This window comes from Chanodichthys erythropterus, chromosome 4, assembly GCF_024489055.1.
Source record: "Chanodichthys erythropterus isolate Z2021 chromosome 4, ASM2448905v1, whole genome shotgun sequence".
Taxonomy (NCBI): Eukaryota; Metazoa; Chordata; class Actinopteri; order Cypriniformes; family Xenocyprididae; genus Chanodichthys; species Chanodichthys erythropterus.
Window position 1 is genome coordinate 231117 of NC_090224.1, and position 15109 is coordinate 246225.

The following is a 15109-nucleotide window of genomic DNA, read 5'->3' on the forward strand; positions in this document are numbered from 1 at the left end:
GGGGTGTTAAAAATGAAAAAGCTTGTCCTATACCTCTTTCTGGGTTTAACATTTCATTTGGTAAAGTTAGCATAAAGTTTTGATTTATATGCTGTTAAATGTTTGATGATCACATTATCTTACATGTGCATAAACAACCTTCTATCACTTGTTTCTGCTTCTTCTTCACTTGTTTTTTGATCCGGAGATTCTGTACTATTTCAGAAGAAGCGTAACAGCATCCACCCCCCCCCCCTCCCCCCCCTCCCCCCTACAATATAACTGTGAAGACATGGATTGCAGGAAAAACCCATCAATGGCAGGGAAGCGTTTTGTCATAAATGACAGAAAGTCAATTGGTGGGGAAAGAGTTAATTGTTCAATATGGCTGTTCAACTCTGGCCAGGAAACTCACAGAACAAATCATCAGTGTATAGAAAAAAGATAACTAAATTTAATCTGTACTTATCTGTACTTTGTTGGTAAAGTCAGTCTACAGTCTGATCAATAAAGCTGGCATGGGAATCTGATGAAGTGTCTTGTTTTTATGATCATCAATAAAAGTGTTCCTTGCACCAGATTATTATGCAATATATATGCAAATTACAAAGAACTGCATCACAATACTGTAAAAAGTTGCCCACTGCCACCTTCCCTATATGTTGAAATGTAAATTATTGATGTGTAATGTAAAATTGTTTTTCATATGGAAAAGTAGCATGGTTGCTAAAATTAACTAGTACCCAAAAGTAGCATAAACTTTTGGGTACTAGCATGTTGCATTGTGCCATATTCATTGTGCCACATGTAGCAATCCTGTATGTTGCTTTGGGTACTGCTAAAAACATAAAAGTAAGGTTTGAGATGATTTAAACATGTTTAACACTGTAAAATGTATGTAATTAGTAAGCACATTTATTCATTTTGACATTACAACTTTATTCTGTTCTGTGCAAATTTTAAAGACTGATATCTTATGTCTCTTCTTTTTAGTGGCTGCTCCTGACCTCCTTGATCCTAAAACAGCCATTCATAACTCCAAACCTCGTCTCTCATTCTCTGCTCAGCCAGTTCTGCTGAAGCCTCCAGAAGACTTTGAGCCTCGTATAACAGTCATGCGCTGGAAAACAGTGCTGAGTGTCTTCCTGCTGGTGGTGCTGTACTTGATTCTTGGAGCAACTGTGTTTAAAGAGCTGGAACAGCCTCACGAGACATCACAGAAACTCGCCATCTTAGTGGAAAAACTGGAATTCCTTGAGCAGCATCGCTGTGTCAACTCCTCAGATCTGGAATACTTAGTGAAGGTAAAACAGCAGACTTGCACACAAACCAAATATTGGACAGAACACATATTGGGCTACTGGGTTACACATTTTAGGTTGCTTATCTGTCGGAGCACTGGCATCTGTGGGATGACAAGTATATTGTATGGACTGTCTGATCCCTTTCAATTTGACACCTTATGCTGATATTCACATTTGCAAATTAATGTAAAAAAAAAAAAGAAAGAAAAGAAAACACAGCATTACCTTGTGTCCTAGACCTGGACATTGAAATGTTACAATCCAGACTCTACTAGGTCATATGCATTACAGTTAAGAAAGCTGTATATAATACAAGTGCACTAGTTGATTATAATAAGAGCAAGTATGTTGCATTGTGCAGTGGTCGGGCTGCTTGCTTGAAGGGATGAGAAACAATGTTTATTAACAAAGTTCAGGATGAACACACAGATAATTTACCTAATGGCCAACTTACCTCTGTTCCACAACAGTTTTCCAGCATCCCTTCTCCTCCCTCTTTGGTACAGTGTGATAGTTTACTAGATTCACTAAAGGAATTGTCCAGATCAGGCAACGGCATAAACATGCCCACAAAGTCTGTGCTGAACGCAATTTGCATAGTGCAGTTCTTTGGGGCCGATTAAGAGTGCAATATTTTGGAGGATGCAGCAGTGACCTGCTCTTATTGTGCAGTGCTACTTCAGTGGTGATTGCACCTGTTAAACCAGTTTGTGGGTGGTTAATGTATAAGATGCAGCTTTTTGTGTTAAAATAAAAAGTGTTTAGTGGATTACATCAATTTTGGACAGGTGCCCTGTTCTTTGAGTTGATGATGCTTGTTGATGATGCCCTTCACGTTTTTCTAATGTTTGGGAAATGTGTTCTTACCCTTTGCCCCACATAGCAATTGTTGTATGGCCAGTGGGGGGCAGTGCCATTTTCTCATTCAGTTGCCTGCTACTGCTGCTATGGAAGCTTGTTTCTGCCACAGAATAAAAAATAAAAAAAAAGGTAATTGCACATTTTTATCTCACAATTCTGACTTTTTTTCTCAGAATTGCATGATATAAACTCAGAATTAAGTTGCAAGTTGTAAAGTCTTTTTTCCCCTCAGGATTGGATCTCTGAGAAAATTAGTCAGAATTGTGAGATATAAACTTGCAATTGTGAGAAAAAAAGTCTGAATTGCAAAATGTAAACTCACAGTTGTGAGAAAATATTAAACTGTGAGATAAAAAGTCGCAATTAGACCATCTTTCAAATGTCTTATTTCCTATGTGGAAACAAGCTTCCATATGCTTATGATTGCTTTTAGAAAAAGCTGCCAATAACTGCTGGTCTAGGTTCAGTTTTCTCCATAATAAAAGAATATTGGCGAAACTCTGTTTTGAGTGGATTCTGAGTACTGCAAACTCGCAAATCCTCTCATTATAACAAGCAGTTATGTAAATAAGAGATTCATTGTGCAGTCAGGTTCATTGATTATAACGGAACTTTGTGAGGTCACGATGGAGATGAATAATAGCTTTTTAATGATTAGAAAAGGAGTGCTCTTTGCAGCTTTCTGCCGTGCCAAATCCTGCATATAGTAGGCTATGCTTACTTTTCTGTTAAAATTAACAGTGGTTTGTGAATGTCGTTGCTTTAATAACAAATAATTTATCATTTATGCTTGGATGTGTAGGTTGTGCGGTGACATGTAACTTGAAACGGTTTCAAAGAAAACTATTTAAATGTTTTTAAATGGAATATACATGGTGTTGGTTCACCCTCCACTTATGATCAGAAAATTCATATTTTGAGTTGTTTTAATATAGAATTTGATCTATTTCAGTTATATTAGGTTAAATACAGGATGTTATTGTTTTGGTGAATGTCTGTTTCTTAGATCACTATGTGCCCCCCTATGAAAACGAAATGCCCTCCATTCTATAAGCTGGCGATGGCCCTGTGTCTGGCTCAGCTCCGGGCTACAACCAGATCCACTCGGCCCACATACAGCAAAGAATGACGGCTGTGGGATGCTCCAGATCTGGACTACAGACATGAGCCACACATGAGCCATAACTGGCCCAAGCCATATAATAACCCATAACCATCCCAGAAATAGGCCAAAACAAACTTTAATAGTTGTACCAAATCTCAGCCTTCGGTAAACCACATCAACACTAGTCTTTAACCAGAAACCCCAAAAACTGAGCCACAAAAAATTCTCCGCCATGAATCCACCCATAGACAGTAAAAAACACATTCACACCAAAAGACACTTTAGTACCTGTAATTCACACATCTTTGGATTGTGAGGGAATCCAGATACAAGGGAAAAACCTTCTGGCTCAGTAGGGACTGCGAGGTGACAGTGTTTCCCACTGTGCTGCCCTTAATCATAGACATAAGATACAGATACTTTTAGAATATTTTAATAAAACAAAAATCTATTGTATAACGACTTTCGCATACGCACAGGAAACTTTGGCATGCTCATAAGAAACATTCACGTGCTCACGAGAAACTTTCACGTGCTAACGCATTACAATTTCCGTTTGATGTATACTGTCTATAACATATTTCCTTTGTGCATCACTGCCATTTTACTATGAAGAAAACAAGATTATGGATGCACATGAATTAATATTTGGCTTTCGTAATATTCAGTATATCTCTAATGTCACGACTTTGTGTCCACTTTAACGCATCCACTGTGACAGCCGAGAAACCATGCTGTGAAATGGGCTGATGCCGCAATATGGCTGAATGCATTGGGCAGGGCTGAAAGTACTCAAATGATGGAGTTTGTAAGAGCACTTCGTCTAGTACGTAGGGCTGTGATGGTAGATATGACAACTGCGCCACCACGGTGGTGAAGTTGCCACCGCGGTCGTAGAGTGTCACCAGCGTTAGTGTGACATCATATATAATATATATTTATATTTATATTCAGAGATTGCGTTAACCAAAAATGTTCTGCCTTTGATGGAATTTTTTTTAGCAGTGACTGAAAAAGCAGTGACTGCAGCCTGTCTGTCATTTTGACAAATTATGTAGTTTGTATGTAAGCTTGTTGTAATTCCCACCCCCGTCCAGTAGGTGGTGAGTGCGCTCCAGTGTGGCAGCAGAACGCGAGTTCAGTCTCTAGAATTAAATAAAATCGATGCACTTGATTACACACAGACGAGCACCCTAGTTTAAGTAAATTGTATAATAATAAAGTTACTTATGCTTACCTACATAATTAAGTTTTGTTATTTTTCTTGCTGACTATAAGTTGATGGTCAACAAATGGCATTCGATTGCATTCACTCACAATCCGTGACAAGTGTTCTAGATGAAAACTAAAAGTATTTTTCTTGCTGACTATAAGTTGATGGTCAACAAATGGCATTCGATTGCATTCACTCACAATCCGTGACAAGTGTTCAAGATGAAAACTAAAAGTGACGCAGTCTTTGATCAACTTTCTTTTCATAGTATAAATAAATGCATAGCCTATGCCTATTTGCTTATCTTGTAAGTTTGTGAATACAATGTCTTATCATTAAAATATAAAAATTAAAATGACGGGTAATTAATGATTATGATGGATTTTTTTTTACGATCCTGTCCATCAAAATGACGGCGAAACGCAAGTCTAACGCAACCTCTAATATATATATACATATATATATATATATATATATATATATATATATATATATAAACCACCCCCCCCACACACACACACACACACCCACACACCCACCCCCCACCATCACAGCCCTACTAGTACGAGGATGAATCCAGCTGCACTGGTAAAGACCCACTTTATTGGTATTTAAATTTATAGGCTTATGTTGAACTTTATTCTTGTACAGATGGCGCTGTATTAAGCAATACATAAAAAGTGTTTCTGTTGCTTCATGAAAACGTCTGAAATGTCTGTGAATTTGACAAATATTGCATCTAATCCACATTGTCTGTGATAAAGTACGCAAACACTGTGTGAGCATCACTACAGGAAGCAAAAAGTGTCCGACTTGACGGCTGTGTTTTCAATTCCACCCCCAATTGTACTCAGCAACCCTCGCCCGTTTGGTATGTGCAGTGCCGCATGAAGTCTATTCAAGATCTCAGTAAGAAGATGATTAAGATGACTCCAAAAACAGCATTACCAGCTTCACTTGTTACAAACCAGATTGACTTTTATCTCTAAAAGTTCTAATTGAGAGTTAATAGAGATTTAGATGTTGTTGTTTTTTTTTGTTTGTTTTTTTTTTAATGCTTCATTTGAAGTCACCATTGTGGTGATCATTGTTTGTTTTAGTTGAGCTCTTGGTCCATGCATATTTTGTGTTAATTTTTAGCTCTATCTGTGTGTTTATAAAAAAATTCTTATAATAACAAAGAAAGCTAAGATCATATGAGGGCAAGTGTTGTCAGCTCCTTGTTGATGATAACAAAAACATCATAAAGTGAGCTTTTAATGATCTCACCTAAAATCTCTTAAGTATTGATAATGGTGATGTTATTCATTTTATTTTAACTTGTGCCACCAACCCAATGTGAAACTTGCAGTGTTAGATCCAACAGCATTAAAACAATCAGATATTCTGAAAGAGAATAAAAACATGTGCACAAAATGTTTTGAGCTACTGGATCCTTTAGACACACAGGCATCAATAAAAAATGCTGCAATGCATTATAGGTACAAAACTGCAGTGTTAATAAATAATGCAGATGAATTTTCTTACTGTTTTCTGCTTTTATTTTTGCTGTTGTTTTCACTGTGTTTTGTAAGCTTGCTTAGTAATATGCAGAGGTGATCTTTTTATCTGAAGTTTTTATACATATATTGAATATTGTTGATTGTCACCATTGTTGAGGTTTGTATGATGAGTGTTGATGTCTATACATCTGAATAACCATTGAATGACTCTTGAACAAAAGATGTCAATTTTAAGGTGATTGCTCTTCATGCTGTTGCTTAGAGCTGTTTCTCTCATAAATGCTACATTTGTTTAATATAAATTTTGTTCAGGTTGTTGTATTACTTTAACACAAAAGCTAATGAGTTTAGCCACTTTAAGACAATTGCTTGAATGTCTCAATTGCAATCATTAGTCTGTTTCATTATCAATGCACAGTGCTCACAAAGTGCTCACATTGTAATTGATGAAAGAGAATTGATTTAAAAATAGAGTCAAGAGCCGACCAAGCAAACACTGCTCACCATATTGTGATTTCAAATAAACAATTTTAATTAAAACATCAACATTAACTAAACGTCTTAATGTTAATAACCTCTGAATAAACTTCTCTTTATTTTCAATGAGAACTTCTGTAGATGTATACAGAAATAAAGTTAATCTGGTTAGTAATAAGTGAAGCTGGTAATGCTGTTTTTTGGAGTTTTTTTATCCTGTGCTCAGATATTGACAGATTTAATGTCTTTGTTTATTTGCAGTTGATTTTACTAATGCTCAATAATCAGTTAATCACTTTCTCATTAACTTCAAGACTGCTTCAGTGTTTCTCTTAAAGGGATAGTTCACCCAAAAATTCTGTCATAATTTACTCACCCTCAAGTTGTTCCAAACCTGTATAAATTTCTTTGTTCTGCTAAACATAAAGGAAGATATTTTGAAGAATGTTTGTAACCAAACATTTGGGGACCACCATTGACTTCCATAGTATGGAAAAAAATATTGTGGAAGTCTAGGGTGCCCCACAACTGGTTATCGACATTCTTCAGAATATCTTCTTTTTTGTTCAGAAGTTCAACAAAGAAATTCGTAGAGGTTTGGAACAACTTGGGGGTGAGTAAATGATGATTTTGGGGTGAACTGTCCCTTTAACACTGCAGATTGGACTCAAACACTGAGCATTGTTCACTGAGGATGTTGCTTGTGTTGTATATTTCAGCATCTATCCAAACATACAAAAAAAAAAAGAAAAAAAAAAAGAAGGGTTTGTACCTATTTTTTTTATTAAAAACAAAACAAAACATATTCAGTACATGTATCTGTATTTTATGGTTGCTTTTAAGAGCAGCACAATGGCTCAGCGGGAAGCATTTTCACCTTGCAGCAAGAATGTCCCTGGTTCAAGTCCCAGAAGGTCTTTCCCTTTGATCTGTATACTCTTGCAATTCAAAGATGTGTGAATTGCAGACACTAAATTGTCTATTGGTGTGAATGTGTTTTACTGCCTATGTATGGATTCATGGCTGAGATTCAGCACCACTATTAAAACTTGTTCTGGCCCAGTTCAGGGCTGGTTATGTGTTAATATTTGGCTGAGACTTGGGACAGTTATCTCTTACGTAACAAAAATATATGGTAATATACTGCAAAATATAATGAAGTATATTACATAATACATTTCCATATATGGGAAACTAGTGCTTATATTCTTCAATGTACTGCAATATATGAATTGACCATATATGGCTATATATTGATACATATACAATATTTAGAAATGAAGATTAAAATAGCATTACATGTAATATTCATAAAGTTTTATCCTTTATTGTGTACATACATTGTACATACATGTTCCCATATAAATGAGAATGTATTGTACACACCTATATAAACATTCACGGAATGAGTTACAACAGATTTTTTTGTTCCCAGCGTGTTTCTGTTACGGTCTTGTGCTAGAGTGCCCTTGAGAGCCACCAGAGGGCACTCCTCTGTTCATTGCCATTTTCATCAAAGACTACATCCCCCATAATCCATTGCATGGACTCATCAGTACTCATTGTTTTTAGCTGAAAACAATTATTTTTAGCCTCATTAGCCCACCTTATGTAAATCTAGTTCACACATGCTGCGTTCCAATTCGCCTACTTATACTACGCCCTAAAAGTATGTACTCTTTCTGTGAACAAAAAGTACTTACTTTTGAGTGTAGACAAGTAGACAAGCTTTGGGACATACTAACACGTCATACAATCGCGTCTTTTCTCTCTGTCGCATCCTGTCACCGTAAACTGGCCTGTCAGTCATCCTCCACATTTCATTTAGCTAATTTCCTACCGTATCGGAGAGAAATGCAGCACGTTGATCTGCAGTCGCCGGTCTTTCATGTGGCGAACTCCCCTCATATTAATGCATAATGATGCATTTAAAAGTTAATGGCCATTCGGATCTTTATAAAAGTCCACATTGGTTTTGCAGATGAAAAATAACACGGGTAACATTAAATATATATTTTCTATCAGGTTAAACTGATTATTAGTCACTCAAATCTCTCAGCGTCGATCGCGCATATCCGCCATGTTTTGTAGTTTTTTAACTCTTTTTACTCGTGTTTGTAGTTCTGAACTGAATCCTCATCCAATGCGCAATGGGTTGTGGGCAATATTAGCCTCTATAGCGTGCACGGATACACACTTCGAAAATCTACCGGAAATAGTAGACCATCCGGGGACTTTTGGCATACTCTTTTCAACATACTATGCTTTGGGACACACTTATTTTAATCTCACATACTATTTAGGATGGATAGTATGGACATTGGAACGCAGGGACAGTCACTCCTTTGCTAGGTCTTGAAAGTGTTTGTACTGCATTTGTAGGCACTACCCTGGTTTTCTTGCTTTCATGGTTTTTGTGTTCTGCTTGGTTTATTTGGATTACTCTGTTTACCTGTGCCTTCGGCTTTTGGAATTTAAAAGAGTTTCTGGTATGTTTGAGTTTTTGGGGTTACCGTTGTGCTGAAGAGTAGAGCCTGTTGACGATTGGCCGAATTCTGTAATATTTATATGATACTTTATTTAAAAAGTAATGGTTGTGCATTCTTCAGCACATTAATACTCTCTTTGCTAAATACTTTAGTACATGCAGGTGTGCTTGTACTATTGTTAACTAGCTATATACTGTATATGAAGCACATAGGCCCGGTTTCACAGACAGGGCCAGGATTAGACCTTAGTTCAATTAGAATATTTAAGTAGCTTTTATAAAAGTACATCAGAAAAAAAACATTACTGGTGTGCATATTGAGGCTAGAGATGCAAATTCCAATTCATTTCCACGGACCGGTTCTTTTCGGACAGTTCGGCTCAATGAACCAATTCAAAAAGCCGATTCATAGGTTCCTACGTCCTAGGCCTATAGAAAGAATAAAGCAGTCTTGTAAACTCATTGATTACGCTTAACTTAAAATATAATCTGCATGTACAACAAACCATTGTAAAAATGTATTTATTGGCACACACTTGAAATATGCTTATGACTACTCTTATTAAATACCATTTTATATAAAACCTGCAAAGAAATAATTTTTACAAATGTTTCACAGCAGCCACCAAGCGAACGCACAGAGTAACGTTATAAAATTTTGCAACACTCGGTCCTGCTCTGCTACATACTTCAGTAACGTTAATAATCGCATCCATGATTTCTTCCCGAGTCCTATCCCAATTCTTTTCCACCGGCTGTGAGGTGAAGACCACATGTCCCAAGATTCCGTGCTCAAACTTGTCATCAAGCTACGCCTTTGTTTTGAATAGGCCTCTAGCGACCTCTAGCGGACAGAAAATATTACATATTGCACCTTTAATAATTTTGAAATATATTTTAGTATATGTTTCTATATATGTGTTTATATATATACTGCATAAGTAAATATATGTTCAATATGTTTGTACACATAGTTGTACATGTGATAAAATAAGGTACTGCATATGTTATGAAGTGTATTACTGAATATGAAATTACATACATTATGATATATAAGTAAATATATTGTCACATATTTTTCAATATATGAAAGCACAAATTCCTTAGGTATTATTCAATATATTTTAATATATTTAAACAATATTTTATTCTGTGTATTTTCTACACTGTAAAAAAAGGTAAAGGTAATTGACTGGCAGCTACGGCTGCCAAACAAAACCCGTAAAATTAAAGTAAAATTTCTTAATTCAAATAAAGTGCAAAAACAATAATTTTATAGAAATTATCATTAAAAGTTTTAGTGGAAAACAATTCCAAAATAGTTATTTTCCTTTTTTAAATTATTATTAATTTTACGTTTTTTGTTTGGCAGACGTAGCTGCCAGTCATTTAGTGTTTTTTTTTTTTTTTTCTATGGGGAATGATATACCCACGCCGCCATGCTAGAGGAGAGTGCATGCCCTAAAAGTCTGGACAAACGTCCGGCAGTTCCAGGGAAAAACTGGGAGCAACTCTCCAAAGGCTGACAGTGACAGCATTCCCTACAGCCAACTGCCCAAGCTGAGCCTAAAGAGGCCTTTCGTAAAAGGCCTGCCAAGGCTGCTCAAGGCATCTGGGACCGACAACCCATAGGAAGTGATCACTTAAAGGGAATGTGGCCAGGGAACCAGAGGAACCCCGGCCAGTCACTTGGGGGAAAAATTCACCCCTGATGCCACCAAGGAGGCCGTACTAATTTAGCGAAAGCCAAATATGTGACCAGTCACGGAAAGTAGGGACACAAGTCGGTTCTGGGGCATTTTGAGTTATTCACAGATTCTGAAAGTGTAGTCTCCAACGATATGTAACACATGGAAATCTGATAATATTTGGAGAAGTTGTGGCCATTTGAAGGTAGGCACTCAAGAAAGCTCTATAGGGAGAAAAACGCCTCTAAAGTTGCAGTTCTCACCTGCTAGGAGTGACAATTGGGCTCATTTACATCTCATTTAGATAAGCCATACCCCTGTAAAGCTGCATGGACGGCATACCACATGAGAAGACAAAAGAATCACATAATAATGACCTGAAATGACTTGCTTAATAATGAGGCCTTTCAGTCAGGTAGGCTGTGAAAAAACCCTCTGTGATGGTGTATATCAAACATACAGAAAAAACAGCAATACTGTGAAATATTATTACAATTTAAAATAATGGTATTATATACTTTAAAATATAGCCTAATGTATTTCTGTGATGCAAAGTGTCTGAACAATGTTACCTCTATGGCATTTCATATAGGCTTTTAGCTTAAAAGCATGTACTGTGCATTTGGAGAAATATTGATGGATTCTCATATGTTTGTCAATTTTATATACAGAGGAGTAATATTTCTTCAATATTTTTTGTCATCACTATGAGCGCTGGTGTTTTCAATTCATAGGCTACTTACAGCCGGAGGGCGCTCTGTACAGCTTTAGTCCACAAATCCCTGCTAAAGAAGAATAGGCAATCCAGGAACTAACTGAACTAACAGAGGACAGAGATCGCTAACTATGGCTGTTCAAAACACTTTTCAAGACAATAAATACACGATTGAGACGATGCCTGCATGTATTGACTGAATTTGCGTATGAATTGCGCTGCTCCATGGGCGTGGCCGCATTAACGGATAATGAGCTGAATCACAGACTTCTGACATGGCTCTCTTTTCATACAGATTACATAAACACAGAAGGTTTGTTTTCGATTTGACTTACACGATTTAAAACTTGACATTTCAACGTTTTTTCAGACATAAGTATATATTTTTTTTGTGATTAGTATTCACTAAGTTACAGTTCATTTTCTGAACACTATCAGATTGGACTTCGTTCAGAGGGAGATTCTTTATTTTTCAAAAAGCACAACATTTTGTTTTTATTGTGAGTGTACACAAATAAACAAAGACATTCTATAGTTTCAATTGATATATTACGTATGTCTCTATGACAAAAAATGACGGAGTATTTTAAGTCTGTTTTGCTGCAATGTGAAAAAAATCCTGCAAAATGCGCCGGCGCATTACCCGACTCCAGAGAGGTAATGTCTTATTATGCCGCTTTCATCGTCGCTCAGATCGTCTTCAGAATCAGTGAGCGCTTGTTCATAAGCATCCGGCTTGTCGAAAAAAAAGTACTTCAAAATATTTTCGGTGTAACGGCCACGGTTCTTCATTGAATTTTGATATCAGCTAGAGCTGGCCAGAGCGCTGCATAATAAGTAGCCACGCTTCCCAGTATGGAAATACACACAGACAATGACACGCCCCTACTGCGTGCTAGAAACTCACCAATTTTGAAAAAAAAATGCTTCTTTCTCATTTTGCTTGAGAGTTGTGCTGCCGACTTGTGTCCCTGGTTTCTGTGACGGGTCACATATAGTCTCGGCCAACCTTGTCTGATACACAGAATCTCCAGGCGCAAACTCCAAAAGAGGAGAGCAGGTAAGAGTGACTGTGAAAGGGCAGTGAGCAACATAAAACCCACATGCAGAGATGGGCATCCTGGAGAGTGGAACTCAGCTGAGTGCTATGAATCCTTGTATTGAGGGGAGTAAGACCACTCATCTTCTGATAAGCGCTGAGGAGGCTGTACGCTAAAAACCCTGGCACAGGGGAGCACAGACCAGCCTGGGGCCATTCTGAATGGGAGACTTCACAGAAGTCTACAACCAATGACCAGCTTAGGGAGCTAAGCACAATTACTCAGTCAACCCAGAGGGAAGTACAAAGCTCAACCTAACAGACAGACCGTACTGTAGGCACATAACCATGCAGGCCAAACAAAAGGGGCCTACAACATAGCTACGAGTTCTATAGAGAACTAGCATCACAACCCAACACACCAGGTGGTATTCAGGATGGCCCATAAGGCCAAAGAACTGAAAACAATACATGCTGAGCGCATGACCAACCAGGTAATTAGGTAGCTGTGAGTGCCCACAAAACAGCCCATCCAACACAATCCAACAAGCAGTGTACTCAGTGAAAGCACCTTTCTACTCTTTAAGCAAGAGGAGTACAGCGTATGCCATCATGCACTAAAGAAGGCCCCATGGGCCTATAACCTCAGCAGGCACGTGGCATCAGCTCGTGGCAGTGTTATCGAGGTTCAGGCTAGACAGACCGAATACAAAGGAGGTCATTAGCCAGCCTGAGCCCCCGGCCAACCGGCGATATAAGACCCTTTACTGTAAAGTAAAATAAAACTGAAAGGGAAAAAGCCAGCATGCGTACAAAGGAGGCCCTTAGGCCTACACGTCGCACATGGCATCAGCCAGCGGCCACTAAAGTTCTAGGAGCAAAATAGAACCGAGTAATAGACAGGGTAGCTATTTAGCTTGACTAGAGCTAAAGGAAACCAAGCTCAAGGCAGCAAATGCACAAAACCAGACCAAAGTTGGCTTAGTACAAGAGCCGACCTCAAGAGGTAAGCCACTTCAGAGATACCTTTTACTCTCTAAGCGAGAGGAGTACAAAGCCAACTCCAGCGTGGCACAAAAGAGGCCTGCGAAGGCCAACGACGTGTATACATGCGGCCTCAGCTAGTGGCATCATAAATAAGGTAATTTTCCCCTATTAAAAAATAAGAATTACTGTAATTTGTCGTTAATGATAAAATCCTTAAAATAATGGTCAAGTTGTTAATTTACATATATTGTTTGTAATTTTACATGAATTTGTATGTAATTTAAGAAAACAGAAAAAAATACTGTATAAATAATACAGTAATTTTCACATATAAAAACAAGAGAATTACTGTAATTTGTCATTAATGATATAATCCTTAAAATAACAGTCAAGTTGTTAATTTACAGATATGTTTAAAACTATGTAAAATTACAATCAATAATTTAAAATTACAGAAGTTTTTTTTTTATTTTCCGTAAAATTAGGATTTTTTTTTTACTGTGTAATATACCGTTAAATCATTTAATATATTGATAGTTCATGTATTAGGAAAATGTATAATATATATATATATATATATATATATATATATATATATATATATATATATATATATATATATATATATATATATATATATATATATATATATATATATATATATAAATTTAAGCCAGTACAACAAAAAAAAATCTTGGTACTAATTTCCCCTAGCTTTTTTCTTGTTTACTCAACTTTTGTAAATAACAGTTAAACTGACTGAAATTAAGTTGTCAGTCATACAAAAAATGTTAGTTGAGTTAACTTAAGATTGTTAGTTTTCTGGAGAGGTCCAACTATTCTTTAACAAACTTTTTTAAGTTGGGCCAACTCAACATAATGACAATTCAGCTCATAATTTTTTCATGCAGCAATGCATGATGGGAGCCATGGATGAATTTTGATTGGAGGCTCCCAGAATGCACTGCAACATGTTTTTTGAGATTCACAGACTTATTCTTGATGTATGTGTCTCTAAATGCAGTACCTTTCTTATCAGAACTTTTGAGAGATTTTTCAGATTATATTGACAAAGCTGATTTTCTGCTGTAGAATCACAGTGCTGCTGTAATGTAAATCTAACTCAGAGATTGGGCTCTAAATGAGTTCAGTGATTCAGATCAAATAATGATTATGTGAAAACATAACCAACAACACTTATCATCTTTTTTTTTGCTTGACTAGCTGTTACAACAGCCCAAACAAAATCTAATTTGAAATAGTCAAGGGTCAAGAGCCCAACTAAAGCAAACCCTCATCTCCACGATGGTGGCTTAAAAATTGTGATTTTCTCCTTTGGTGATTCTGCTTGTTATCATCAGGTGTCTTCAATAATGGTCAATCATCACTCAATTTATCACTTAATTATCTCATTAACTCGGACACTGCTTCAATGGTACTTTAACTCAGTAGTGCGCAAACACATGAACACTAAGGAGTGTTATATAGCCTGGACATACTATTAGATAAATCTTAACTATTTCATTTACATATGACTTACAAATATGAATCACATTAAGTTTATTAGTTTGTTTATGTAAAAACAATGTAATCCAAATGGATGGAAATTTTATATATAATTCAATTACATAAAACTTATGTTTAGCCTGATTTTTGTTTTGAGTGCTGCCAGCATATCATCATATCACCCTGATTTCATGTTAAAGCATTAAGGGATAACATAACAGCATGACCCTCTGTAATTAATAATA

At 36.7% G+C, this 15109-nt stretch overlaps 1 protein-coding gene across 1 annotated transcript in view; it reads left to right on the forward strand.

Moving 5' to 3' along the window:
- Positions 1-977: 977 nt before the first annotated feature.
- The window catches only part of kcnk2b (potassium channel, subfamily K, member 2b), a 69715-nt gene continuing 55583 nt past the window's right edge, over positions 978-15109 (forward strand). The window contains exon 1 of the mRNA XM_067382933.1: positions 978-1283. Coding sequence (XP_067239034.1) covers positions 1095-1283 — 189 coding nt within the window. The 5' untranslated portion in view covers positions 978-1094. The remainder of the gene's footprint in view (positions 1284-15109) is intronic.